The 25225-nt window shown below is 49.9% G+C and overlaps 1 protein-coding gene across 2 annotated transcripts in view; it reads left to right on the top strand.

The window, feature by feature from the left end:
• Positions 1–25225, top strand: part of SHB (SH2 domain containing adaptor protein B) — a 139351-nt gene that overhangs the window by 48837 nt on the left and 65289 nt on the right. For both annotated transcript variants that reach the window (XM_072842011.1, XM_072842012.1), the window contains exon 2: positions 1789–1909. In XM_072842011.1, the coding sequence (XP_072698112.1) occupies positions 1789–1909 (121 nt within the window). The remainder of the gene's footprint in view (positions 1–1788; positions 1910–25225) is intronic.

The raw sequence follows: 25225 nt of genomic DNA, 5'->3' as shown, positions 1-25225 counted from the left end.
AGACACAAAACCTAGATCAGATCAGCCTCTGAGCTGTTCTGTTTGACAGTGGTTCACGTGTATAATTTTCTCCCTAATGTATTCTGCAAATGGTAGAGTAGAAATATCAAATGAAAGACATTGCCAGACCCAGTGCTCCCCCACCCCCATTTTTCCCCTGCCTGGTGTCATTTGAGCTCAGTGAGTCTCAAAAAGGCCGTGATCACGATGTCAGCATCTGGAAGTGTCCCCGCTGGGACTCTCAGCCTGACCCACAGCCATGATGAAGCAGTGGTAGGACAGTGGCAGCGGAGGGTCACACATGCTCAGATGGCAGGCACTCCAGCCCTGGATCATTCACTGATAAGCTTGCTCTTGTTCAGGGAGCATTGGCTGCTGTGTGCCATGCCTCCCATCAGCCCCCCTACCCCCACCCCCAGCCACACTCCAGTGACAGGGCTGCTGCTGCAGTCCCTCTGCGGGCATCACATTCCTGGCAGCTGAAGGTCACTCGCTCACCCTGCCAGGGCCACTGCCATAAGCTGCCATTTACCAGGAAGACAAAGGGGGATTTTCTCTTCCCCTGGGTTTAAAGGCCCCTTAAATGCCTTACATTCCAGGAGTTGGGAGAGAGAGACGGCTCCTGTGGTTTCTAATTAAACCCACAATTTAAATAACAATTCATGTAACCCTAAGGGTTGAGAGAAATGCTAACCTATCCCCTCCCCAGAGGGGTAGCTGGGTGGCCCTGGCCAGGAGGCTGAGGACTTGTCCTTTGCCAGATGTGACCAAAGGGGCAAAGAACTCAACAGAGATCACAGTGAATTTGCGGTAGAGCTAAGGTGCTGTGACAGGGAACGGGTTTGATAGGTTCCTGTTCTTTCCCCACTAGGTAGTGTGCCCCTCACGAAGCTTAAGAAGTAAGAAATGGGAGGAAAAAACTTCCATGTTTACTCTTAGTCCAAGAATGTTTACCCTCCTCCAGGGAACTTGGTCTCTGAAATGTTCAAATCTCAGATTCTGGCCCACTCCTAGGACTCCCCTTCCTGCCCCGACAGCCTACCCTGAGGTGACCCTGTTGGTTTGTGGTAGAAATTTGCTGTCTTCTTAAATAAAGGGACAAATGAGGAGGCCAGGAGAGTGCCCCTAGGAGGCAGGGGCTCTGGCTGACAGTCTTGGTCAAGCCCTTTTTCTCTCTGGATCTTAGCCCATCCTTCCCTGAGCTGCTTTTGTGTTTTCGTTGGGTTCTGCCTGGGGCCATGGTCATGTTTGCAGTGCGTTGATCTCACCAAATTGTTGTCTGATTACCCAAGGCATGCTCATGTTCCAGATTCAGGGCAGATGGAACGCTGAACGTAATTATCTCTAGACAAGCACTTCTAGGCCTCAGCCAGCACCAGGAGCCTGTCAGCATCTCTAAGCTCTCTGCTATCTCATTTCCAATTTTCCTCCATTTCCATTCCATTCCATTGAGCAACTCACATTCCCCAAGGGCATCCTCCTGGTTCTTGGCTTTGTGCTACTCTACCCAGATACCCTTCTATTCCCACGGGGCTGTGTCTGGAGCAGCCAGGCTGCATGCACAGGCTCAGAGGCAAGGAGCACTGCCAGTATGGGTCTTTTTGTTACCTACAAGAATTGGAACTCCCAGAGGACAGGCACCAGCTCAGTTTCCTGTCTCCAACTCCCCACCTCCTTGCCGGTATGATGTGGGTACCATTTATGTTTGTTAGAGCAAAGTCTGGCTGTGAATAAGTGAAACAGAAAGCCAGAGGTGGACTCACACTCCTGCCATCTTGCTCCTTACAGGTGACCATTGCTGATGACTATTCTGATCCCTTTGATGCAAAGAATGATCTCAAGAGCAAAGCAGGAAAGGGAGAGAGTGCTGGCTACATGGAGCCCTACGAGGCCCAGAGGATCATGACAGGTAAGCAGAGCTGCTGGCATAGGACTTGCCACTCAGCAGGGAGGCAGAGGGGACACCCCCTGGGTGGTCCCCAGCCATCCACGACAGAAGAAGGTTTGCGCTTTCAATGTGTGGTGGTTGGAGGGCAGTGCTGTGTTGAATCTTCACTGCACTTCACCAGCTCACGTTTCCTTTACATTAGGAAGTACCTGGCAGGGCGCAGTGAGAGGCCACATACAGGGTACCAAGTACCATTAATCAAGTTAACCCCCTGAAATACATGGGGAATTTCTACTGAAGAAAAATACAGGGCAGCCTGGGTGGCTCAGCGGTTTAGCGCCACCTTCAGCCCAGGGTGTGACCCTGGAGACCCTGCATGGAGCCTGCTTCTCCCTCTGCCTGTGCCTGTGCCTCTGTCTCTCGTGAGACAAATAAGTAAAATCTTAAAAAGAAAGAAAGAGAGAGAGAGAGAAAAGAAAAGAAAAAAGAAATGAAATGAAAAGAAAAGAAAAAAAAGAAAAAAGAAAAGAAAAGAAAAGAAAAGAAAAGAAAAGAAAAGAAAAGAAAAGAAAAGAAAAAAGTAAAATACAGCATTTGAGATAGAAAACTTACCTGGAGCTTCCTAGCAGCCAGGGCAATAAAAGAAGCATACTCTGTCACCTTGCTTTCAGTACCTACTAGAGGGAGGTGGGTTAGATTATTGGGGACAAAATTATCTGTTGCCCCATACCAGGGAATCTTTGGCATGTGGCTGGAAGCAGAATAAAGCCCCCTGGTCTCTGGCAAGTTTATAGAAAATACAGAGACTTTCTGCCTGAGGCTGTTTTCCTGTTGGTCCCTGACAACAAAACTTGTCCAAACAGTTGTATGGGACCCAGAAGAAAGTAGCCATGTGTGTGGTATCCTGAGGGTCTATTGTCATCAGGATAATTCTTGGAGCATCTTTAAGGAGAGGATGTTTATTAGGTTATCTGTCATCTTGGACAGACCCTGGGCATGAGCAGGGCAGTGAGGGGAAACCACCTATGTGGGTCCTCCTGAGCCAGGAGACAGAAGAACAGTCGTGTGAGTTGGCCCCCTCTGACCCCATACAAGGCAGGAACATGAAAAAGGGCACTACCACATGGGTCTAGAGTACAAAACGGTGTCCAGGAGCAGGTTGGGAGCCACTCTGAATTTTGAGGCCTAGTGAATTGGTGCCTTGTGTGTCTTGGGATTTGGGGTACAGATGCTACTTTCTATGGCCCTCTTATTGTTTGCTTGGTGTTATGTCTTTGAGCACATTTTCTTGATTCCTCTTGCATTAGAACAATGAAGAAAGAAAGCAACATTGACTGAGCACTTAGTGTATGGTGGACCCGTGCTGAGTGCTAGCTCATTGGGCTGCAGAGACCACATAGGATAGTTGCTGCGGATTTAGGTACAAAATCAGATCCTGCCTCTAGAACTCTGCCTTGTGTTCTCCTGTTCCTAGATCCTGACGGTCTGGCCATCAGTATGTTTGGACACTTTGTAAGGGGCTGAGGCAGGGAGCAGTTGGGGCAGACTTCTGCAGGGCCTCATGCTGTCTCCTGATCTCTCCTGGCATAGAGGCCCCTGTGGGCAGCATGAGGCAGAGGGCTGGGGCTGGGGTCTGATGGAGGGGATCCTGCTCTCCTCTAGTGACTTTCGGAAGCAAGTCTGCTGTTGGAGTGTTCTTCACCTCATGATTGTGGTGGTGCCTGCCCCCACTGCCACATCCCATCACCTCCACTGGGCTTGGTGAAACATCAAGCTCTGGGGGAGCACTAGGGGCGTGCCAGCCCGGGGCCCCATTGCAGCCAGTCTTGCATTTGACAGGCATTGGCCTGGGGTTAAAGGAGTGGTGGTTACAGGAGTGTCTTTGGGGTACTCAGGCACATTTAGACGCCAGGCAGTAAAGGATCTTCAAGGTCATTCAAACCCAACAGCCTCACATGATAAATGGGGAAACTGAGTCCACAGAGGGAGAGATACTTGCCAAAAGATACGTAGCAAGTTGGTAGCAGAATGGCAAGTGTGGCCTGTGCTTGGCAGGGCAGTCTGTGGGGTGGAGTACAGAGGAAGTGTATGTTTATGCTAGACGCTGGGGTATCCGGGACACAAGGAAATGGCAGGAACCATCTGAGGCTGGAGCCCTTGCCAGGTTCCAGGCTCTGTACCGGGCCCTTTGACATACATACTTTAAGCCTCACCATGTCCCTGCAGAGGAGGTGATGTCTCATTTTACATATGAGGGAAACAGGATAAGTCGCTTTTCTGGGGTCACACAAGTAGAATTGACTTGTGTCACTGCAGAACATGGGACTAAAGTGGAAGGAGACATCTGGGAGCTCAGACTTTGTGGATACTGCCTGGTGTCTTTGGAATGGAGCCGGTTCCTCCTGGGGGCGGTTACAGACCTCAGTGTTGAGTAGCTGATTAGCCACTCGGCTGGATAGAACTGTCCTGTGGGACTTTGGCTTTTTGATGAGACACACCCACAGCAGGCAGGTCCAAGGCAGGGCAGATTGGTTTAATTAGAGATCTGTTAAGATCTCATACATTCTGTCTCCAAAGAGGCATCCTTATGTTTGCTGCTCTGGACTTTTTTCCTAGCTTAGAGGCTATGCCCAAATTTACTCACATTTTCTGTTTCTAAGGAAATAGGTGGTTAAACAGGACGTTTTCTGGCTGTCACGACCTCACTATAGCTCCCTTTGACTCAAAATTCTTTGTGTGGAACGTCACCTCTGTGACTGATGGCAGGGCTAGGGGGCTGGGGTGAGCCAGTGCTGTGTAAATGTTCCAGGAAGCAGCTCACCAAGCTGACATGAGGGCCCCCGGGGAGAAGGGGGGCAGTGGAGCACAGGGTGGCACAGAGCAAGTTATGTTCAATCTTGCGGGTGACCTTTATTTGATGCTGTAACATTTATGTGTGCACACAACTTCTAGGAACAGGGCAGGCACCTTTCGTAGATAAGAATAACCCTGCTAGTAGGAAGAACATACCCTCTCTGCCCAAGATGGCATGCCTCTCTGTCCTGGTGCGGAAGGAACCCAGGCTGGAGTCAAGCAGATCTGAGATGGTCAATTGCCACCTGAATGATCCTGGGCCTCAGTTCCCCTTGCAAAGCAGTAGCCGTATGGCAGGTAGTTGGTCACAGTTCTAGCTACTTTGGGCTGCAAACTGGCTGTGTGACCTTGGGTAGCATATTTTGTGCCTCTGTTTTTCACTATATGTGGCATGATGGGTCAGTAATGACAGCCACAGCAGTGGGGGCCACTGCTAGGCTCTCACATCCATTGGCAGCACTTGATGTGAATTCTTGTTGGATCCGCACCATCACTCTTTAAAGTGTAGTGCCCATTTTGCTGATACAGAAACTAAGGCACAGAGAAGTTAAGTAAGTGGCCCCAGACAACCAGCTGGGTAGTGAATTGTGGGGCTGCTTGCTGAGGCTCAGGTATTCTGTCCAGGGCCTGTGCAGCCCTGGGGTACCCCGGCTTGATTTTCAGACCCTACCCCAGGGCAACTGACCTGGCCTGTGATTAACTGATGTATATAGCAGTTGGGGGACAGGGGAGTGCTTTGAGGAGGTGTGCTTTTATGAACAGAGAACTCAGCAGGGTCGCATTGGCTGTGGCTGCAAAGGAGGGTGGGGAGAAGCATGCCCATTTCCTCAGGGCCTCCTCTCACCTCTTCCCTCTGTCTGCCTTAGTTTCCTTCTCCACAGACTCCTGTGTGTGTTCATCCGCAGGAGTTAGGTTCTGGCTCCCAGATGCCCATGGATTGCCTGGACCTTGCTCTCTGCCCTCATCACCTCTCTCATCCCAAAAGCAGCTTTGGAGTTGCTCCTGAAAACTCCAGGTCTCTGTGAAACCCAGTGGGGAAGCTACTGACCCAGTTCAAGGTTTCCCTTTCATGGGTTGAGAAACTGGGGTCCGAAAAAGTCTTAATCCTTTTGAGATATGACTAAATATGAAGTTATCCTGCAAGGCCATCTGTTGCCCATCCCTAGAGGGATCAAGCAGAGGCAAGACAGCTCACATTAGGAGATCACAAAGGTAGTTAAGTTGTACATGGGTGGTTGGCTCAAGCCACCTCTGAGGTCTGTGTCAGCCCTAAGCTCCTAGAGGTCTTGAGTCACTGTGCATTGCCTCATCATTAGACACCCAAGACTAGCCTGAGACCGATTCTGAGTAGGAGAGGATCTGGTTGGGGCTAGCAGCTTCCCTTCTCACTTATGCTTAGTCTCTTAAGGGCCACAGTCTCCTTATTATAAAATAGGGCACACAACACTGATGTGAGTCTCAGGTGGAAGGCAGCTTTGCATGTAGGTGTGAGATGTTACTGAGGAGTAGAGGGCCTAACTTGGGCCTTCACTTGGTATTCTGTGCTGTTGAGTTCTCTGACCCTTTTCTGTAAGGGCTCCCACCCACCTAGACCAGCAAGACAGTGGAGCAGGTGGTCCTTGGGCCCGCTACAGTACATTTAGTCAGCCTGGCCTGGAGCCCTTGCCCCCACCCAGTTGTGCTGGAGACTGAACCATGTAACCTAGGCAGATGTTGCCACTGCCTCCAGGGGTATCCATGAAGCAAAGAGACATGCACGGACCTGGGTGGTCGGTAGTAGGTGCACAGAGATGAGCGAGTGCATCTCTAGGAGCTTGAAGGAGGAACAAGGACTTCTAGTTTGGGCAGTCCAAGTGAGGTGGGAGGTGGGAGGAGTAGTGTTGGGAGCTAGGCCTGGCAGCCCAGGCAGAGGGAAGGGCTGGAGCAAAGACATGGAGGCATGGGTTCTTTCTGCTAGAGGAGTGGCAGGAAATGAGGCTTTTGATAGGATAATGATAGGAGAAGCACATGGGGCAATGGCTTGTAAAGACTGATTGGATCGTGAAGTCCTAATTGGCCTAAAGGCACAGAATATTTCTCAACTGGGACCCAAGGTAGTGGTGGTGACTGGAATGGTGGTCATTCATTTTTACGGAAGGCTTCTCTGTGTGCTGGGCACTGCTCCAACGACTTAACCGTGATTAGCTCATTTAATCCTCAATAAGGAGCCTATAAGGTAAAGGTACTTCTGTCATCCCCATTTTACAGACAAGTCTGAGTCTCAGAAAGGTTAAGTAAGTGGCAAAAATAGTGCTCTTAGCTGCAGCTAAAACACACACACATCTGTCCTGTGCTCCTAGAGGGTCTGCAGAAATAACGGGGAATTGTATGCTTACTTTGGCCCCCTTTTAGGAATGATTCCCCCACCCCAACATCCTTTATAAAATTGTGCAAAGTATCATTTCATGGGATGAATCACATAAACATTAATTGAAAGCATTTTCCCATAATTTTTATTATTATAAGCAATTACACATTAAAAAGTCTTAAGCATGTTTTTATTATTAAGTCAACTTTATAGCATTGGAAGAGGAATTTAAGAGAAAGCCATTTCACACAGAACCCCACCGCCCTGACATGGCTGATTTCCTGGCTCACAACTTGCCTGCTGCCCTTTTTTCTCCCCCTTGCTGGTAGGTACCTCCAGGTAAAGCCAGTCACAAATTTTAAAGGCAAGGTGAGGATAGCCTTTTGTATCTTTTCACACTCTGGTACAGGCTCTTTTAGGGGCAGCGTGCTTTCTGAGAATGGTGTTGTGTACCATGTTCAAGTCTCTGTGTTCCAGCTGTGGCCTGTTTCAGGAGGGTGTGGGGTGTGGCTCTGCCCTGGTCTGCTGTGTGACCTGAGGCTGGTTGCTCCCCCCTCTCTGGGCCTCCATTCCCTCATTTGGAAAAGCAGATTTTGCCTTCCTCCCTGGGAGTCACGAAGGCCTTTATAGACAGTCAGTTTCCCTGCTTCTGTGGTCATAGTGGGCTTCTTCATCCTGGTCAGATCTGTGCATCCTCCACCCCACTCCATTACTTCCATGTGGCACCAGCTCAGGTCTTGCCAGATGTGGGGAAGAGCTGGCCTTAGCACCCTCCCAGGAGAATGCATACTGTCCTCTCTGCTCTCAGGACAGACAGGGCTGGGAGCTACAGGTCTGCACATGAAAGACCAGCAAACGCTCTTCAGAGAAGGGAGCCTCTGAGTCTCAAGTAGGTGACAGAGAAGCCGATTCTGGCTACCCTGTCTGAGATTTCCACCTCCCTCGTGTGTCAGACATCATCTCTGCCCCCCTGGTTCTGGGCAGCACTGTCCTCCCTGTCTCCCTGTCCTTCTGGTAGCTGTGAAAGTAAAGGGCTATTCCGTCTGGGCCCCTAAGTCTAAGCCCTTCCCAGCTCTGCAGTGCCTGTGGACTCTGCTCCCAGGTTGTCTAAGCATTTGTCTCTTGCTCACCTAGCCTGCTCTGCACAGCTCTGCTCCCCAGAGCCATCACTCCACTCTCACCCTCTGCAGGTCCTTCCCCCTACCCTCGCTCCCCCAGCCTCCCCCCAACCCAGCACAACCGCCTTCTCCCCACACTACCACAAGCTTCAGCCTGCCCTGGTGGTTACAGTTCTCCCCTAGCTGGGAGGTGTCAGGGTAAAACTGTCTCTGAAGAGCCACCCTTTCCACCCAGAATCCTTTTCCTACTTGGGGCCCATATTGGAGCTCAAGCTGGTCAAGGTCACACATCAGCAAGCTGCAGAATGGGTCTCCCGACCTCTAATCTAGGGCTCCTGGGCCTTGTTTTGAAATGTTTTGAAACCTGCCCTTCCACCCTTTTGCCTGGCTTGTCATGGGTTGTGCAGAGTTCCCTAGCTGGTCTATCATTTACCAGAATGACTTACCTACTGGACCGGAAGGAGATAATCAAGTGTAAATAGATTTTGTGTTAGTCACCCGATGACTTTCCTGTTCTTGAGAAACAGCAGGACTCACACACCCAGCCCAGTGGCGCTCACCTGCTGAGCTCCCCAGCGAGGGGCAGGAATGAGAGCAGGGGGTGAGGACCCTGAAGCCTGGGTTTCCATGGTGACCATGGCCCACTCTGGCAGCTATTCTCCTGTTCTCTCGCTCCACACACACCTCTCCCTTTTGACCGCCTCCCCCCACCTCCAAACACACACTCAGCCAGCCCACTTTTTTTAGGAAAGTTGGTAACAGGATTGGCAGGCCTCAGAAGGTTTGACAGTCATCAACAGCACACCTGCTGTGCCCAGATATTGATCCCTGGTGGTGCCCCCTCCCCCCATCACATGGAAGAGATTGTAAAGGACTGATGTTTATAGTATAAAACAGTTAAAGAGAAACAGTCAACAAAACTAAAAGACAATCTGTAGAATGGGAGAAGATATTTGCAAATGACATATCAGATAAGGGGCTAGTATCCAAGATCTGTAAAGAACTTATTAAACTCAACAGCAAAGAAACAAACAATCCAATCATGAAATGGGCAAAAGACATGAACAGAAATTTCACAAAGAAGACAAATACACATGGCCAACAAGCACATGAGAAAATGCTCTGCATCACTGGCCATCAGGGAAATACAAATCAAAACCACAATGAGGTACCACCTCACCCGTGAGAATGGGGAACATTAACAAGACAAGAAACAACAAATGTTGGAGAGGATGTGGAGAAAGGGGAACCCTCCTGCACTGTTGGTGGGAATGTGAACTGGTACAGCCACTCTGGAAAACTGTGTGGAGGTTCCTCAAAGAGTTAAAAATAGAGCTACTATACAACCCAGCAATTACACTGCTGGGGATTTACCCCAAGATACAGATGCAGTGAAAAGCCGAGACACCTGCACCCCAATGTTTATAGCAGCAATGTCCACAATAGCCAAACTGTGGAAGGATCCTCAGTGTCCATTGAAAGACGAATGGATACAGAAGATGTGGTCTATGTATACAATGGAATATTCCTCAGCCATTAGAAATGACAAATACCCACCATTCGCTTCAACGTGGATGGAACTGGAGGGTATTACGCTGAGTGAAGTAAGTCAATCAGAGAAGGACAAACTTTATATGGTCTCATTCATTTGGGGAATATAAAAAATAGTGAAAGGGATTATAGGGGACAGGAGAAAAAATGAGTGGGAAATATCAGTGAGGATGACAGATCATGAGAGACTTCTAACTCGGAAACGAACAAGGGGTGGTGGAAGGGGAGATGGGCGGGGGATGGGGTGACTGGGTGACTGGGTGACAGGCACTGAGTGGGGCACCTGACGGGATGAGCACTGGGTGATATACACTATATGTTGAAAATTGAACTCCAGGGCAACCTGGGTGGCTCAGCGGTTTAGCGCCACCTTCAGCCCAGGGTGTGATCCTGGAGACCCGGGATCGAGTCCCATGTCGGGCTCCCTGCATGGAGCCTGCTTCTCCCTCTGCCTGTGTCTCTGCCCCTCTCTCTCTCTGTCTCTCATGAATAAATAAATAAATCTTTTTAAAAAATTAGAAAATTTAACTCCAATAAAAAATTAAATAAATAAATTAAAAAAAAAAACATCATAGAGGAGTGACACTGGTGAGAGGCAGAGGAAGGGGTAGTACTGTCTCCTGAAGACTGGTGTAGACTGCACAGAGAAGGTGGCATTGAGCACTTGCAGTCTTAACTTTCAAAAGGGCCTTTCCTTCCCTGGCCACTTATCTTAAATTTCTTTTTTTTTTTTTTTTTTAATTTTTATTTATTTATGATAGTCACAGAGAGAGAGAGAGGCACAGAGACACAGGCAGAGGGAGAAGCAGGCTCCATGCACCGGGAGCCCGATGTGGGATTCAATCCCGGGTCCCCAGGATCGCGCCCTGGGCCAAAGGCAGGCGCCAAACCGCTGCGCCACCCAGGGATCCCACTTATCTTAAATTTCAACCCATCCTAAACACTTCCGACCCCCTTTCTCTGTTTAATTTTGTTCCTTAACCTTGGTCGCTACTTAGCATACTGTATATTTTACTTATCCTTTATCTTGTTTATAGTCTGTCTACCACTAACATGTGGGCTTGACAAAGGCAAAACTTTGTTCCCTGCTGGCACCTCAGTACCTAAAGTAGTACCTGGCATAGAGTTGGTGCTTAGTAAATAGCTATTGAATGCATGAGTGTGCTAATTAATTCCAGGGACCAAAGGGCTAGGGTACAGACCTGCTGGGACCCCCTTAGGATTATCAGAGACCTCCCATCCTCCCTTGAAGGTGGCCAGATCTGGAAAGTCTGAATTTAACCAATTGCTGAATGGGTGGGGAGTTGAGAGAGGAGCTGACTTGGCCTTTGGGTGAGAGTCAGGCAGGAGACCCTTGTGTCTTGCTCTTTCTTCAAGACCAATTCTGTCTCCATGTTGGAGGACTGCGTCGGGGTGTCTGGTGGTGCCTCTTCTCCCTGCCATCCTCCCTGGGCTGAGAGTTCCTTGAAAGAAGGAACTGCATCTCACCCATCTTTGTATCTCTTCTGGGCCCAGTGAATATCCACCAACAGAATGCCTGAGTATAGGAATAAAAGTCTATATGGAGAATAAATGAAAAAAAAGGAAGCAGACAGTAAACAAGTACCCACTGTAAACAGCCTTTCCCTTGGTTCTTCCCAGCCAAGAACCACTTGCCTGAAGTCATAGGCCCTTAGTGAACAAGGTGTGATGCATTTAACCATTGGATGAGTGTTTGTGGGCATCTGCTATGTGCTGCTGGGTACATGTTCTGAATTCTAGGGGTCGTGAACAAAACAAAGTCCCTGTTCTCATGAAGCTTACACTTGAGGATCAAGGGGACAGTGTTATCAAACTGTAATTCCCACAAACTCATTTCTGGGAGTGCTGGCACAGGAAGGTCTGTATCTAAGACACTGCCACCTCTGGTCACAGCAGCTCTAGGTTACTGAGGCCTAGAAGTTAGAGGCTTACTCAAAGTCAGGAGCAGAATGGAGATTGTCCCCAGGACCCTGGCCACTTTCAGGAGGCAGAATGGTCTCCATGCTATCTGCGGGATTGAGAGGTTCTTCTTTGGCCCAATCGCTGGCAGCTCTGTTCCTCTCTCTTACTAGCTTTCGTGCAGGCCAGGACTCTGGGGGTTGCCATGGATTTTTTCAGAGCAGTGAGAATTGTTCTATGCTGCTGGCACCCACCCTCATGGGTGTAAGGGCCTATAATATTCTGGACGTTTGGCAACAAGGGCCCAGACCCTCAGGAAAGTACCTCATAATCCCTTTTCTTTCCTGAAAGTTCTGAAAGAAAACTGCATTCTGCCACAGGAAGAAAAAAAGGAAGGAACCTGAAATCGAGGAGCTTACCTGCCCACCCTGACCTTTGTCTTTCAGAATGAATCCCAGAGAGACATTAAAAGATCTGATGGCGGGGATCCCTGGGTGGCGCAGCGGTTTAGCGCCTGCCTTTGGCCCAGGGCGCGATCCTGGAGACCCGGGATCGAATCCCACGTCGGGCTCCCTGCATGAGCCTGCTTCTCCCTCTGCCTATGTCTCTGCCTCTCTCTGTGACTATCATAAATAAATAAAATTAAAAAAAAAAATTTTAAAAACCCTTAAAAAAAAAAAAAGATCTGATGGCACAGAAACTGTTGATAATGCCTGTCCAGAGATAGATTCAGAGAGACTCATGGCATGCCCATGGGTGGATGGGCAGCCAAGCTCCAAGTGTCCTTCAGCCAGCCAACGGCACCCTGTGTGTGGGACAGACTGTGGAGGCTGTGGCGAAGCACTGCTCGTTCCTGAGCCAGGGGTGTAAAAGCATTAGGAAGTTGTTTAGGAAATCATGCCTCCCTGGGTGTGTAGGATGGATTAGAGCCGAGAGAAGCAAGAGGCAGAGGGACTGGTTCTGTGGTTGTGTAGCTACAATAGTCATCTAGGCCAAGGGGTGGGGTGAAAGAGCTTGCCAGCCATTGGGGTGCAGTGGGTAAGAGACAGGGAGGAGCTGGAATCCCAGTGAGTGATGACAGAGTCAGTTACCCCAGAAGGGGGAAGATAGTTCTTGGGGAGAAGTCAGTGGGTTCAGATGTGGGTACTTCTGTGTTCAGGTGTTCAGGAGGTGCTGGAGTCAGGTCAGAGGGAGGCCTTGAAGTGCTCCAGTGGCCTGGGGAGAGGAGCTGGTTTGCAAGGACTGTCCAAGGAGACCAAAGGCCATGCTTCCTGTCCCTCCAGAAATCTGAAGAAGGAGATTCAGTGATTTGCCCCACACCCTATTATTTGACTAATTAATTAGTACCCTCCTCTAACTCGGGCTCAGGCTGGCTTTCTGGAAGCTTATAGAGATGACAGAGGGCTGTATTTAAGGGCACCTTTTGTAGATGATGCCAGGAATCTCCCTAAGGCTCTGGGAGGAAACTGTGATTATTTCCATTTTGCAGATGAGAAAGCTGAGTCATGGAGACAGACTGGAACTGTGCCCCCTTCTGAGCTCCCCTCTCCCTGCAGGGCCTCTGTCAGGCTGTGTGAGGGAGGGATTCGGAGTAACAACAGGTTTGCAGGGGGAGGAGGGGCAGCGAGGATGTTATACTGCCCTCCCACCTCTGGGATAACTTGGCAGGTGCCTGAGGTTTAGTCCCTACCCCCACCCCAATGTCCTCCACCTCCTCCTCCTCCTGGGTAGTACAGCCTTTCAGCTGTCTTTCACCTGGCTTGGTCCAGGTGTTTTAATGTGGTTTACTGCCTCGGGTTCTTCCCCCAAACAGGTAGCATGAGCATAAAGAAAATGCCACTTCTCTGCCTTCCAGGACTCAGGTTTGTAATTATACTTGGCAACCTAAAAAATGATGCACTGGAAGAAGGTCATTTCCCGGGGCCCGAGCTTCGTTGTGGGTCCTCCCCATTCTAGCTACCACGATTGCTCTTTGTACAATCACGCTGATACAGCACTTACTACTCGGCGGCATCATTCATCTGCCAGACTGGGGGCCCCTGGAGGGCAAGGACCACAGCATTTAGAACTCTTGTCCCCAGACTGTCGGCGCCCAGGTGTTTGAGATATTGGCCTGGACCTTCCAGCAAAGAATGTCCCCAGGTCAGAACTTGCTGGTTCTGGTGGAGTGTTGTGCAAATGATCGTAAACTCTTCCCTGAAGATTAAAGGCTCTCAGGGACTTGAACTGGGTCTCATCATCTCCCTGGCCTGCTTACCTCTTGGTCTTTGCCAGCAGGTCCACATGTTTCTCCTTTGGGTCCTGGGCTCACTCGCACTGTCCTGTGCCTCTGTAGGTTCATGCCTGTCACCAGGCCTCGAGTCCCAATAAGGGACTGGCACATTCGTTCAAGCCCCTGAGCCCTAACCACTGAGCCCTCCGTGAAGCTACCCTATGGGCATCTCATTACCAGATTGGAGGTTCTTTCAAGTCTTGGCACTATCCTCATTGCCCTCCTGTGGCCCCTGGTGTCACCACCTTTCCCTCCCTGTCCCCCTCTAGCTGCGTGCCTGAGCCCTACTTGTCCTCAGCTTTCACCAGGCCTTTCTTTAGACTGGCCTCTCGCATACCAAAGCTGGAACAGCCTCTCCTCTGACCCCACCTCACCTTCCCAGCCAACAGTCATGGCACATAGTGGGGTCATGGGGAGAGTTTCTCCTGTTAATTTCTTGCTCACTTGGCTCCATCTCAGTATTTTGGCTCATGTTCTGTCCTTCCCTTCTAAAACCACCTTGCCTGCCAGCTCTCAGTCACCTTCCCTTGATGTTCTTCTGCATGCTTCCATCCTCCCTGCCTTGTTTCCCCAACCAGAACCAGACCAGTTAGCATTCATTCAGGAATCCTGCCGTCTGTGGGACTATTTCCATTCCACTGATGAGGAAGCAAGAGCAGGGGCTTAAGCAGGTGCTCCGGCCACAAGGGAGGGTTTGTGGCATCCTGGGAGCTATATTCCAAAGCCAAGCAGGAGCAGGTCAGATGGTCAGTAGGCTAGGAGGAAGATGCCAGGCTAAAGGAACTCTGTGGGTCTGAACATGGTGGAGATAGGGAAGGCAGCCGTGGGGTCAAACGGGCTAGACCCATGGGAGCCAGATCCTACCCCCACCCCACCCCCACCCCCATAACAAAAAGCAGAAGCCTGAAGTGGGACCAGGGCCATGCTAGCAGCAGCGTCAAAACCCAGCCAAACTGAAAAACACCCAAGTGGGTGACAGCATCCCAACTATTCCACCCCATCTCCTTCCCCCAACCTTCCTTGGCCTCTTCTACAGCTTTATTCCAGCTTCCTTGCTCAGCTGCTCCTGCAGAGTTTTTGCTAAGGAGGAGTTAATGCTGAGCCTAGCTGCCACTGGGGGAAGGGGATGGGACTGGACTGGTTGGAGATGGCGTCAGAGCCTAGTGAAATAGAGAAGGGGCAGCCCACACCAAGATCCTCTCCCTGCCCTTCATGGCAAAGCCAAGGAGGTAGCTTGGCCTAGCATCTGTTGGGGCCCTGTGGTGCTGGTTGCTGGAGCCCACCTGGGTCTTGCCCCCAAGAGGGTCATTCTAGTGGGAGGTGGCCATGTGATGTGTGAGGTATATTGGATGCGGGCATAGAAGCCCGTACCTGGGGGCCACAGGGAAGGGGATGGTCTGATCCACTTGGGTTGGGGAATATGGGTTAAAACAGACTTCACCTGAAGCCTGGGGTGGCAAGGGTGATAGGTGCACAGGCAGCGAGGGGGCATGGCCCAGCCCCATGATCTAAGGGTAGACCTGAAAGGAAGAACTGATGGCTTGGCCTTAATAGGACCTGGGGAGGCCCCTGTGTTGTGTTGAGGGGTCCTTAGCATTGAGAGAATTCTCCCCCTCCTTGAGACAGCTGCTTAGACTGTTGGCTCACCCATCTCTGCCCCATCTCCAGCCCAGCCTCAGCTCAGCCCAGGCTGCTGTGGAAAGAGCCTTGTTAAATGGAGCTTCAGAGGAAACTAGGCCATATTTCCATTATTTTCATAATTTATACTCAGAGGAAAGGAGGAAAGGTTTGTTTGTCATTAATATACTCAGCCTGGGGGCAGCCTGGGTGGCTCAGCGGTTAGTGCTGCCTTCGGCCCAGGGCCTGATCCTGGAGACCCAGGATCGAGTCCCGCGTCCGGCTCCCTGCATGGAACCTGCTTCTCCCTCTGCCTGGGTCTCTGCCTCTCTCCCTCCCTCTCTCTCTCTCTCTCTCTCTCTCATAAATAAATAAAATCTTTAAATGAAAACCCCTAGGCTGCCTTTAGAATGCCAGCCCCATGCCCCACGCTCAATCCCAAACACTGGCAGAGGTGGGAAGTCTCTGGGACTAAGGCTGAGGTGGGAGTACCTTTAGTTCCATCAAACTCTCAGGCCTCACGGTCTCTGTAGGGAACTTGACGCCATGTCATGACCCAGGAGCTGGTGCCACTGACTTTGGCCTGAACTGCATGTGGTGCTGTTTGGAAAGCTTGTACTCAGGTGGTAAAACCTTTCCGCTCTCTGGAAATCTTCCTGCAGAAGGGAGGATTGTGGGGCCAGGGCTCTGTGGTCACCCCTTTGTTTTATCATAAAGAAACAAAAGGCTTGGAGGCATAGTGGAGGCCGCCCAGGACTGCATGGGGAGTGGTAAAGAGGGGAAGGCCTCCCTCTGGTTCCCCATCATGTGGTTTGGTAACTGTTCAAGGCCTCCTGCAGCCAGTGTCTCCTTGCTTCTGGGGAGTTCATTACCTATAAACAACCGGTCTTCTCTCCTCCATGCACACCTGGAACTTTGCAGTGGTTCAGACCCTGGGAGTTGTCACCTCTGTCCAGTCGTGGGAGAGAATGGAGCAGGCCCTCCCCCGCAACACACCTCCAGGGAGCTCCATCTAGGTGGGTCCATTGCTCTGCTGCCAGGGCCCCTTCTGGTCTGCAGGGAGTAATGTCTTTTTCCTCTCCAGGGCTTAAGAGTCCGGGGGAAGCATCTTTGTTTCAGGAAATCTGTCGATCTGTGTAGACTTCTAATTAATGCTGTCAGATTAGTTGGCCTTTCTCTAATTTTTCCAGGACCTCGGTTATCCAGTTATTTGTGTAGGATTATTATCATAACAGTTTATATTTACTTTTCCCTTTACTGACCACAGAGTACTTTCTTAGACATTAACTCATTTCTTCCTCAGAACCCTGGAGGCAGCCTGCCCAAGGTCACCTAGCAGCCAAGCTGGGGTGTGAGCTCCAGTCTTGGGACTCCCAAGTTCAATGCTTGTTTTGATGTACTACATCAATCTCTGAGCCAAATCTTTCAGGGAGGTGTCAGGAGTGATTAAAGACAGTCATGGAAGCTCCTGCCCTCCAGAACTCACAGAATGGATGGGAAGGGGACCTCTCCAGAGGCCTCTGTGGCTATGCATGGGCCACTGCTGAGTGCTTGAGTCCTTGGTGGGCACTGAGAGAGAGCTAGAGCTGTGGGTGCTGGTGAGCACATGGCCTTCAGTGGAACTAACAGCCCTCTGGACTGGGGAGGACTAACAGTCCTTCCTCCTGTTCTCAGGTCAGGGCTTACCTGTTGCCTCTATGTCCCCAGCAAGGGAGGACTGCAGAGGACCCAGCTCAGAGAGTATCTGGTGCAACTCCTGGATGAGGCATCCAGGTGAAAGCTTCCAAAGGGCCTGGCCCATACAAGCCACTCCTGGTTAGGGGCTGGATTTGCATAGGCTCTCCCCATCCACGAAGAGCCTTGTGTGTTTTTGAACACAGGGCAAGAAAGCCGCAGTCGTGTCTGGAAAGAGCCCTGGGTTTGACACTAGACACAGAGCTATAATTATCATCTTTAATTACATGACAGTGCCTCTGCCAGGGAAACATGCTTGACGATTATCTCCTCTCCTGACAAGGGTGGTTCCTTCTGCCTTTGTAAGTACTGACATAAACATACATGCTCACTTGAGATTTCAAAATTATAAAGGGCCATTCAGAGTTGCCTCCTGAGGACCCCTGGCCTCTTTTCCAGGAGAAATGGGCAAGCCACGTATGAGTCATGCAAGTGCTTTCTTGCCTGCCATTGAAAAATAATGCCTGTTTACCTCTGAGTTGACTTGATCTCTAAAGCTGGAAGAAAAGAACAAACCTTTTCCTTAAGCCTTAAAAAAAAAAGGTAAAAAAAAATCTATGTAATAGTAATGCTGTATTCATGTTGACACACTGAGTAAATCTGTGGCCCTTTGATTTTCACACCCCCAAGGGGAGTTAGACCGAGCATGTGGTAGCGAGGAGAGGAAGGCTCAGAGAGGGCAAGGGACATCCCTTTAGTCCCCATAAGTCAGGTTTCCATGCCTATGGGGCAGTTTTTGTGGTTCATTTTATGAGCTCCCCCTACCTCCAACTTACTCTCGGGCTCAAATATGGTGAGTAAAGTTTGAAAGGCAAATGGTGCTTGAGTCCCCAGATGGGTTAGCTGTGAATTACAGGCAGAATTGGTCTGCCTGGCCTCAGAGCAGACCCACCAGAGAAGGATTACGCAGTGCAGGAGATGTGGAGACCCAGTGGGACACCTGCCTTTGCCGTCTGCCCCCATCTGCTCTCCCAGAGGCCCCTCACCTCAGCCAGTCTCTAAAACTTGGGAGTGTCAGTCTGCACCCTGTCCCCCACCCTGAATCAGGGTGAAGGGCAAGCTGCTCTGAAGACTTATGAGGCCAGAGCCATTCAGTATCCATTTGTACCATAGTCACATGGGGAAGCAAGGGTGAAGTAGGTGGGCAGTGTTGAGAACACAAGTCCCTATCTTGGCCCCTTTAATCATGTGACCATCTGCCCCTTGCAGGCTCTCAGTGGAGCTTAGGGATCTGCATTTTAACACAGGGCTCCATGATTATGAGCCAGATAGTCCCATGGTTAAAGGGGCCCATGGTTAAAGGGGCCCTTCTTTAGCCTAGGGTCTCCTTAAATTCCTGATGCTCTGATCTGTTGTGCCAGCTGCATCACTCTCCTGACCTCTTTGCTCATTCTCTTCCTCCTCCATTGCAGGGACATGGACATCCATTCTCGTTCCTTCTTGACATTCCCCATCACATCCTGAGCACCTGGGGCTATAGAGAGGAACAGAAACCCCCATCCTGGGAGTGTGGGCTAGGAGTATGGGAGTGAGGGCCCACCTTTGCAAGATCATCTTGTTAGCTTTGCAGAGCTGTGATCCTATAGCTTAGAACCTTGTAAATCTTTGAATGGCCAAGTAGAGCAGAGCTGGTGCAGGGTGTGGTGTGGTTAGGGGAAAGAATCTCCCGATCTCAGTAGCTCATCCCAGCTCATCCACTGATTCCTGATTTGAGCATGAGTAAGGCATTGCCCCTCTTGGGCCTCAGTATCCCCATCTCTAAAGTCAAGGCTCTGACCTGATCCTAAGGTGACTTTAGTGCTAACCTGTTCCAATGGTGGCAGTAGTAGCAGTAAGACGTACTGAAGCACATAGATCCTACTAGGCTCAGAGACAGGAACTCCCACAACCAAAAGGCCTTTAGTGTGCTGACCATTGGGTCTGGCTAAATCTTTGGGTGCCTTTCTGATCAGAAATCTACACAGCATGTAACATTGGGTGTTGGCAGCTTATACCCAGCACCCTGGAAACCTGTTTCTGAGCTAAAGTCACACTAGACTCCCTGAGGGGAGTCTTTCCACAGAAGCCTGCTTCCAAGTGGAGCAAAATTTCACTGTGCCTACCTAAAAAAAAAAAATTTTTTTCTTATGTATTTTAAAGAGCTGTCATTCTTTACATGCATCATCCTAGTAACCAGGAGCAACCCTTGAGCTCCTGAGTACTCCTTATGTACAGCACTGTCTCTCATCCTCACGGGGGCCAACTCTCAGAAAGGGGAGTAAAGCCAGATGGCGGGTGGGTGGGGGATGGGGCGGGGAGTTCAAGAACCAAGTAAGGGGCCATGTGCCATTGCTTCCCCCTCACTGCCAACACATGATCTTCTCAGACATGGCTTTCGTTATTCTTCTGTTCAGAGACCTTCAGGGGGTCCCACAGATCCAAGTGCAGACTTTCTAGGTCTTGCTCAAACCACACTTCCCTTTGTATCCGCCTGGGTTTGTGGTGGTGTGGGGGCAGGCTCCAGGATACCAGACAGCACCTCCAACAACTTCCTGCTCTTCCTGTGTCAGTTCTCAGTGTCACCTCCGTCCAGGAGCCTTCCTTAGCCTCCTCACTCCCCAGGCTCACCAAGCACTCACCTTCCCTCTCTCTCATTCTTGTTCTTGCTTCTGAGTCCTGAGCCAGTCTCAGTCCCAGCAGCATGGGCAGGGCCTGAGTGAGTCATTTGGTTCCTCAGAGCCCAGCACAGGGCCTGGCACTTGGGCAGAGTTCATTGAAATGGGATGAAAATGAGCCTTTCCTCTGCATCCATCTTAGCCTTGCCTTTGAGGTTGATTTAATGACTGCAAACCTAATAATCAGTTGGACTGTTGGATCTCCTGTTTGTCTCTGAAAACCAAGCCACACACACACAAAAAGGGATGATTTTAAGGCTGTTGGAGCACATACTTTCCTGAATTTGAAAACAGGCAATGCAGAGATGGTTTGTCTCACTCGGGGGGGAGATGTTGTGAGTCTCTAGGGCGCCTGTGGTTCTGGGAAGTTTACAGTTTATGGAGCTATTCATGGTCGGGAAGCTCAGGCCAACAGAGTAATGGTCTGGTCTGGCCCTGTCCCTAGTGCCTCCCCTCCATCCTTCCCTCCCCTCCTCTCTCCTCTCTCCTCCCTTCTTTCCTCCTCCCTCTTAGCTGGTCACTGGTGCCTTGGAATTATAAATCTGAGATTTTAGAGTGGTAAGAATGCTGTAAATCCCCATCGCCTTTCCTTTTACAAGAAGGCAGGTGAGCAGGGTGTTGCTCTATAAGGGAAAGAAGCCCTGCCACAGCAAACTGCAAAGTGCCTGTCACATCGCTTTCCTGCCTCCCTGTTTCTCTTTGCTTTGTTGAATTCAATGGGCATCATGAGCCAGGAAAAAACATAGCTCATATTCTTCCCCACCCTTATTTCAGGGCCCTCTGTTCTCCCACTTGCCCTTGTCACAGCGAGAAGCCACTGTCCACTGTGGACAAACTGACTATCATTCATGGGGCAAAGGAGCAGAGATGCGTCTGTTACTGTTTGTGATGTGACAGGCACTAGACAGGAGGAAGATGGAGCTGGACATCATTGCTGGGGCTTCTCAGGTCAGGCACAAAGATAGATGTTTTGGGGGTCATGGCAGTACTCTAGGAGAGCTTTGTCCATTCAGGGGTCATTTTGCAGCCCCCATGTGCCAGGCACCAAGGACACTAACATAAGTGAGTCCCTGGGAGGCAGCCATGGACCAGGTCAGGCACCAAAGTGTCTTCAGACTTCATTTCATGGGGTGAAGGTCCCCATAGAGATGGCACAATCATACAGGTTCCAAGGGAAAAGACAGGAAAGGCTTCCCAGGAGTTTAAACTGACCCAAGTCTTGAAAGACAAGCAGGCCGGGTGGAGGGGACCAGCATGGTGGTGCTGGGGATCCACCAGCAGGTTTCACAGGTGCTGTGGGTCCTGAGGAAGCTCAGAGATAGGTGCTAGGGTTGGGGGGAGGAGGTGGGACAACCTTGCAGGGAGAGAGAAAGACAGCTTGTGCCCCACCCAGAAGTGAAGAGAGCATCCCAAACAGCCACAGGTTGTTGGACAGTCTGTTCATGGAGGGCTGTCTGAGCCTCTGGAAGGAGTTTGGGCTTTACCCTGAGGACTGTTGGGAGTACTTTAGCTGTAAACTGACCCTCACCCACTCCCCATCCATCAGCTTATCTTTTCCCTGAATCAAATCATCAAACTCATTGAGATCCTGCTGGTACTGTGTAAACACTGGGCCACTTGGGGCACACAGACTGATTCCATAGAGCCTCTGTTCTAAAACTGAGGTCAAGTTAGAAAGTTAGTCCAGGATATGAAGTTGAAGGCATAGAGTCACATAGCAGTTAAAGCTGGCACTGAAAGAAATGTCTTAAGGCCTTGCATGATTAATTGACATATGAATTGAACAAATAACCAGTGCTAGAGTGAGCAGCAAAGGGGCAAAATGCCTTCCTAGGGTGGCTAGGGTCATTACTTGAAGGAGGTAAGATCTAAGCCTAGCCCTGAAGGCCCTTGGTATTGAAAGGAGAAGCTGAAGAAAAGGTCATTGCTGGTCAGGGGTATAGGGAACAGGCTCTGACCTTGGCCCAGGGCCTGGCATAGAATGACGTGCTATCACGTTTGTGATTCCAAATCTCTATAACATTCAAGGGTTGGGGAGCTGGCCAGTGTTGAAGAGATGACAGTTTTATTTATTTGTTTTTAGTATATGATTTATTTGAGAGAAAGAGGGAGAGAACACAAGCTGGGGAAAGAGAGAGGGAGAAGCAGACCCCCACTGAGCAGGGAGCCCAATGCAGGGCTCGATCCCAAGACCCCGAGATCATGACCTAAGGCAAAGGCATACACTTAGCCTGAGCCACCTAGGTGCCCTGAGATGAGAGTTTTAGACTCTCACCTAAGTGTTACTGAATTAAGAACTATTTAAATACTTAAAGCAAGTCTATGCAGTCAGAATACCATATGCCTTAATCAGATTCTGCATACAAACCAGGCCTTGGGATCTGGTTTAGGGACTCTCCATCCACGGCTGGCCAGGCTGTAAGGCCATCATCCCAATGTGCTGCTTCTACCTCCAGCACAATGTGCTCCTTCTACCTCCCAGGCTTCCCCTGGGAGTCTCAGCTGTGCTCAAAGGTTGTGATGAGAACCAGAGGTGAGAACCTGGGACAGAGGTAGGCTTTAGGTCCTCCTGAAAATTGAGATGCTTAACCAAGCCAGTGGGTCAGAGGCCACCTTGTGTCTGCTCCCACCTGGAAACCATGGCTGGCCGTGGGCACACGGATTGGCAGCAGTCATTCTAGCTTGGACACTTTTCAAAACAGCCATTTCAGGTTGTCCACCACAAAGAAAAATCTTCATAAAGCACCCCAGTATGTATTTAAAACAGCAGGAGCTTCCGAGTGAACCCTGTAAGAAGACTTAGTTGCAAATTAGACCCCCAGGAAACAATGATTTGACCTATTGTATAGAACTGTTGGATGTGAGCCAATTAGATGTTGAAAGACATCTGCCTAAGATGATGATTTGGCTCTTAGAGTAATTGATCTTAAGCCATTCCTTCTGGTAGATGTAAGGGAGTGCAATCGAGGGTCCTAGCAGCCACCCTCTCCAGAGTAGATAAGAATGACAGGAAATTAGCCTGCTCCCTTTCAGTGTATAACTAGGGCCCCTGCCAGCACTTATGGGGTTTTCTCAATACATTTATTCTCCTCCTAGGTTTGGTCACCCCTCTTCTCTTTGCTACTCCTGCTCTGTCCTCCACAACATTACTCCTGCTATTAATTGTACTCGACATCTTCCCTGAGGAAAGCAAGATATGCCGAGGCAGCCTTTTTTCAAGTGGAGATGAATGAGATTTTAATGGACTTTGGTGACAGGAAGCTCCTCAGCAGGCTCCCTGAATCCTGTCCTGGCTCAGGCTTGGAGCACACTATGACCACTGCCTTTGGAGGAGCAGTTTTTCAGACCGCAGCTAGTGGCCAGCCCTTCTGAGTTGGTGGTGAGACTCAGCACAGCAGAGCTTTCTCCCAGGCAGCGGTGGGCAGATGGCTGACACATCAGGCCCAGAGGCCAACAGTCTAAACACCAGAGGAGAGCTCGCACCAAAGGGGAGTTGAGAGATTCCTTGGGAGGGTAGGACCTCTCTAGGGAGGTGCAGCCTCTTTGTCTGACTAGGACGAGAGCGTGGAGTCCCCAGTCATGTGACCTGTGGCTGGTGCCTCGTCAGGAGGACGTGAGTGAAATCTGAAGTGCGTGTCTGTGTGGCACGGTTGTAACGTGACAGCTGCTGCCTCCCCCCACCTCTTCCCGGCTCCTGCCGCCCCCACCCCGTTTCCGAGCGAGGAAGCCTGTCTGGCAGCACCGACTCAGCTGTCATACCACATCAGTTCTTGTAGGTTCCCAGCTAGTGGAAAAGTGCCAAATGCGAGCAGATGATCTACTTAATGAAACGCGCAGGAAGAAAGCTTCAGTTCCAGTTATTAGGGGGTTTACATACGATATAAAGACACTCCTTTTCCCAGAGCTTTTCCGAATTGTTCGCGGTAGGTGCCACACAAAAACCGTGTCCTGTTTCTGAACCTTGGAATCCGATCAGGCCTTCTCACAACTTTGTCATACGTTACAGGGTCCTTCCTTTTAGGAGCAAACATGGAAAATATTGAATAGCGAGACAGAAGTTGATTCTATTTGTTCAGCATCAATGAAAGGCACTGTACATGACTGATACTACAAAAGAAAAATGAAATGAGACATGTCCTTGTAGACATAAACCAATTGAACAGAGAGTCATTTATACAAGATGTCAGCTCAAAATCAGGTTGTGTATCTATCTCTGCACATGTATGTGTATGCTGCTCTAATCTGTAACATCTGCATAGGGTTTTATGGTTTACAAAGCTCTTTTATATCTTTTGTCTGGTTTTATTTTATAACAGCCCCATGGAGTTGATATTAGTATTCTCCCCACTACACAGCAGAGGCTGCCGAGTCTCTGCTGGGACAAGTGGCTCCCCACAGGGTATGAGCTGGTAAATGGCAGGGCTCAGGCTTGAAGTGAAACCTCTGGTTTCACTGGTGTTCAGAATGTGCACACCAGTAGACAGAGTTGCCAGCATATTCGGTCCCTGGGATTAAAGCACACTGTATTCTCAGGGAAAGTAAGAAGTTAATTGGTTACATTGCATTTGCATTTATTCCAAGATGGTCAAGGTCTGAAACATGCTGGAGTGAGGGTGGTGCAGAAGACAGCATTCACATGCCCAATGCTCTTCGTTTGTTACTCCCACTCGTTGAGTCTACATACATCATTTGGCAATTGATGTACTGGAGGCCCAGAGAGGTTGGAGGACTCATTGAGGTTACCTAGGTCAGAAGTAGCCATCTGGGGGCACCTGGGTGGCTCAGTGGTTGAGCGTCTGCCTTCGGTTCAAGTTGTGATCCCAGGGTCCTGGGATGAAAGTCCTGCATCAGGCTCCCTGAAGGGAGCCTGTGTCTCTGCCTCTCTCTCTGTGTCTCTCATGAATAATTAAAAAAAAAAAAAAAAAAAGAAGTAGCCATCTGATCCTGTGGACACTTTCTACTCTGCTGTGGTACTGGATTGCCACAATGATATAGAAGTACAAAATGGAAATATATATAAAAAAATAAAATGAAGGGATTCAGTAAATAAATGAACACCATTGTAAATAACTGAAGACCATTGGGCCACCTAACCTTTAGTCATTTTCCAGATGACAAAGCAGCAAGGAGAGGTGTGTTCCAGGTCTGCTGGCAGTGAGCTGGAGATAGGCTCCTGACCCCCAGCCTGAGTTGGGCCCATTGCCCCTGGGTCTAGCTTCAAACAAGCATCTAGGGTGCTGAGTTTTCTGGAGGTGTTTGAGCTGGTAGGTA

This window comes from Canis lupus, chromosome 10, assembly GCF_048164855.1.
Source record: "Canis lupus baileyi chromosome 10, mCanLup2.hap1, whole genome shotgun sequence".
Taxonomy (NCBI): Eukaryota; Metazoa; Chordata; class Mammalia; order Carnivora; family Canidae; genus Canis; species Canis lupus.
This window is presented reverse-complemented; position numbering and strand designations above follow the sequence as displayed.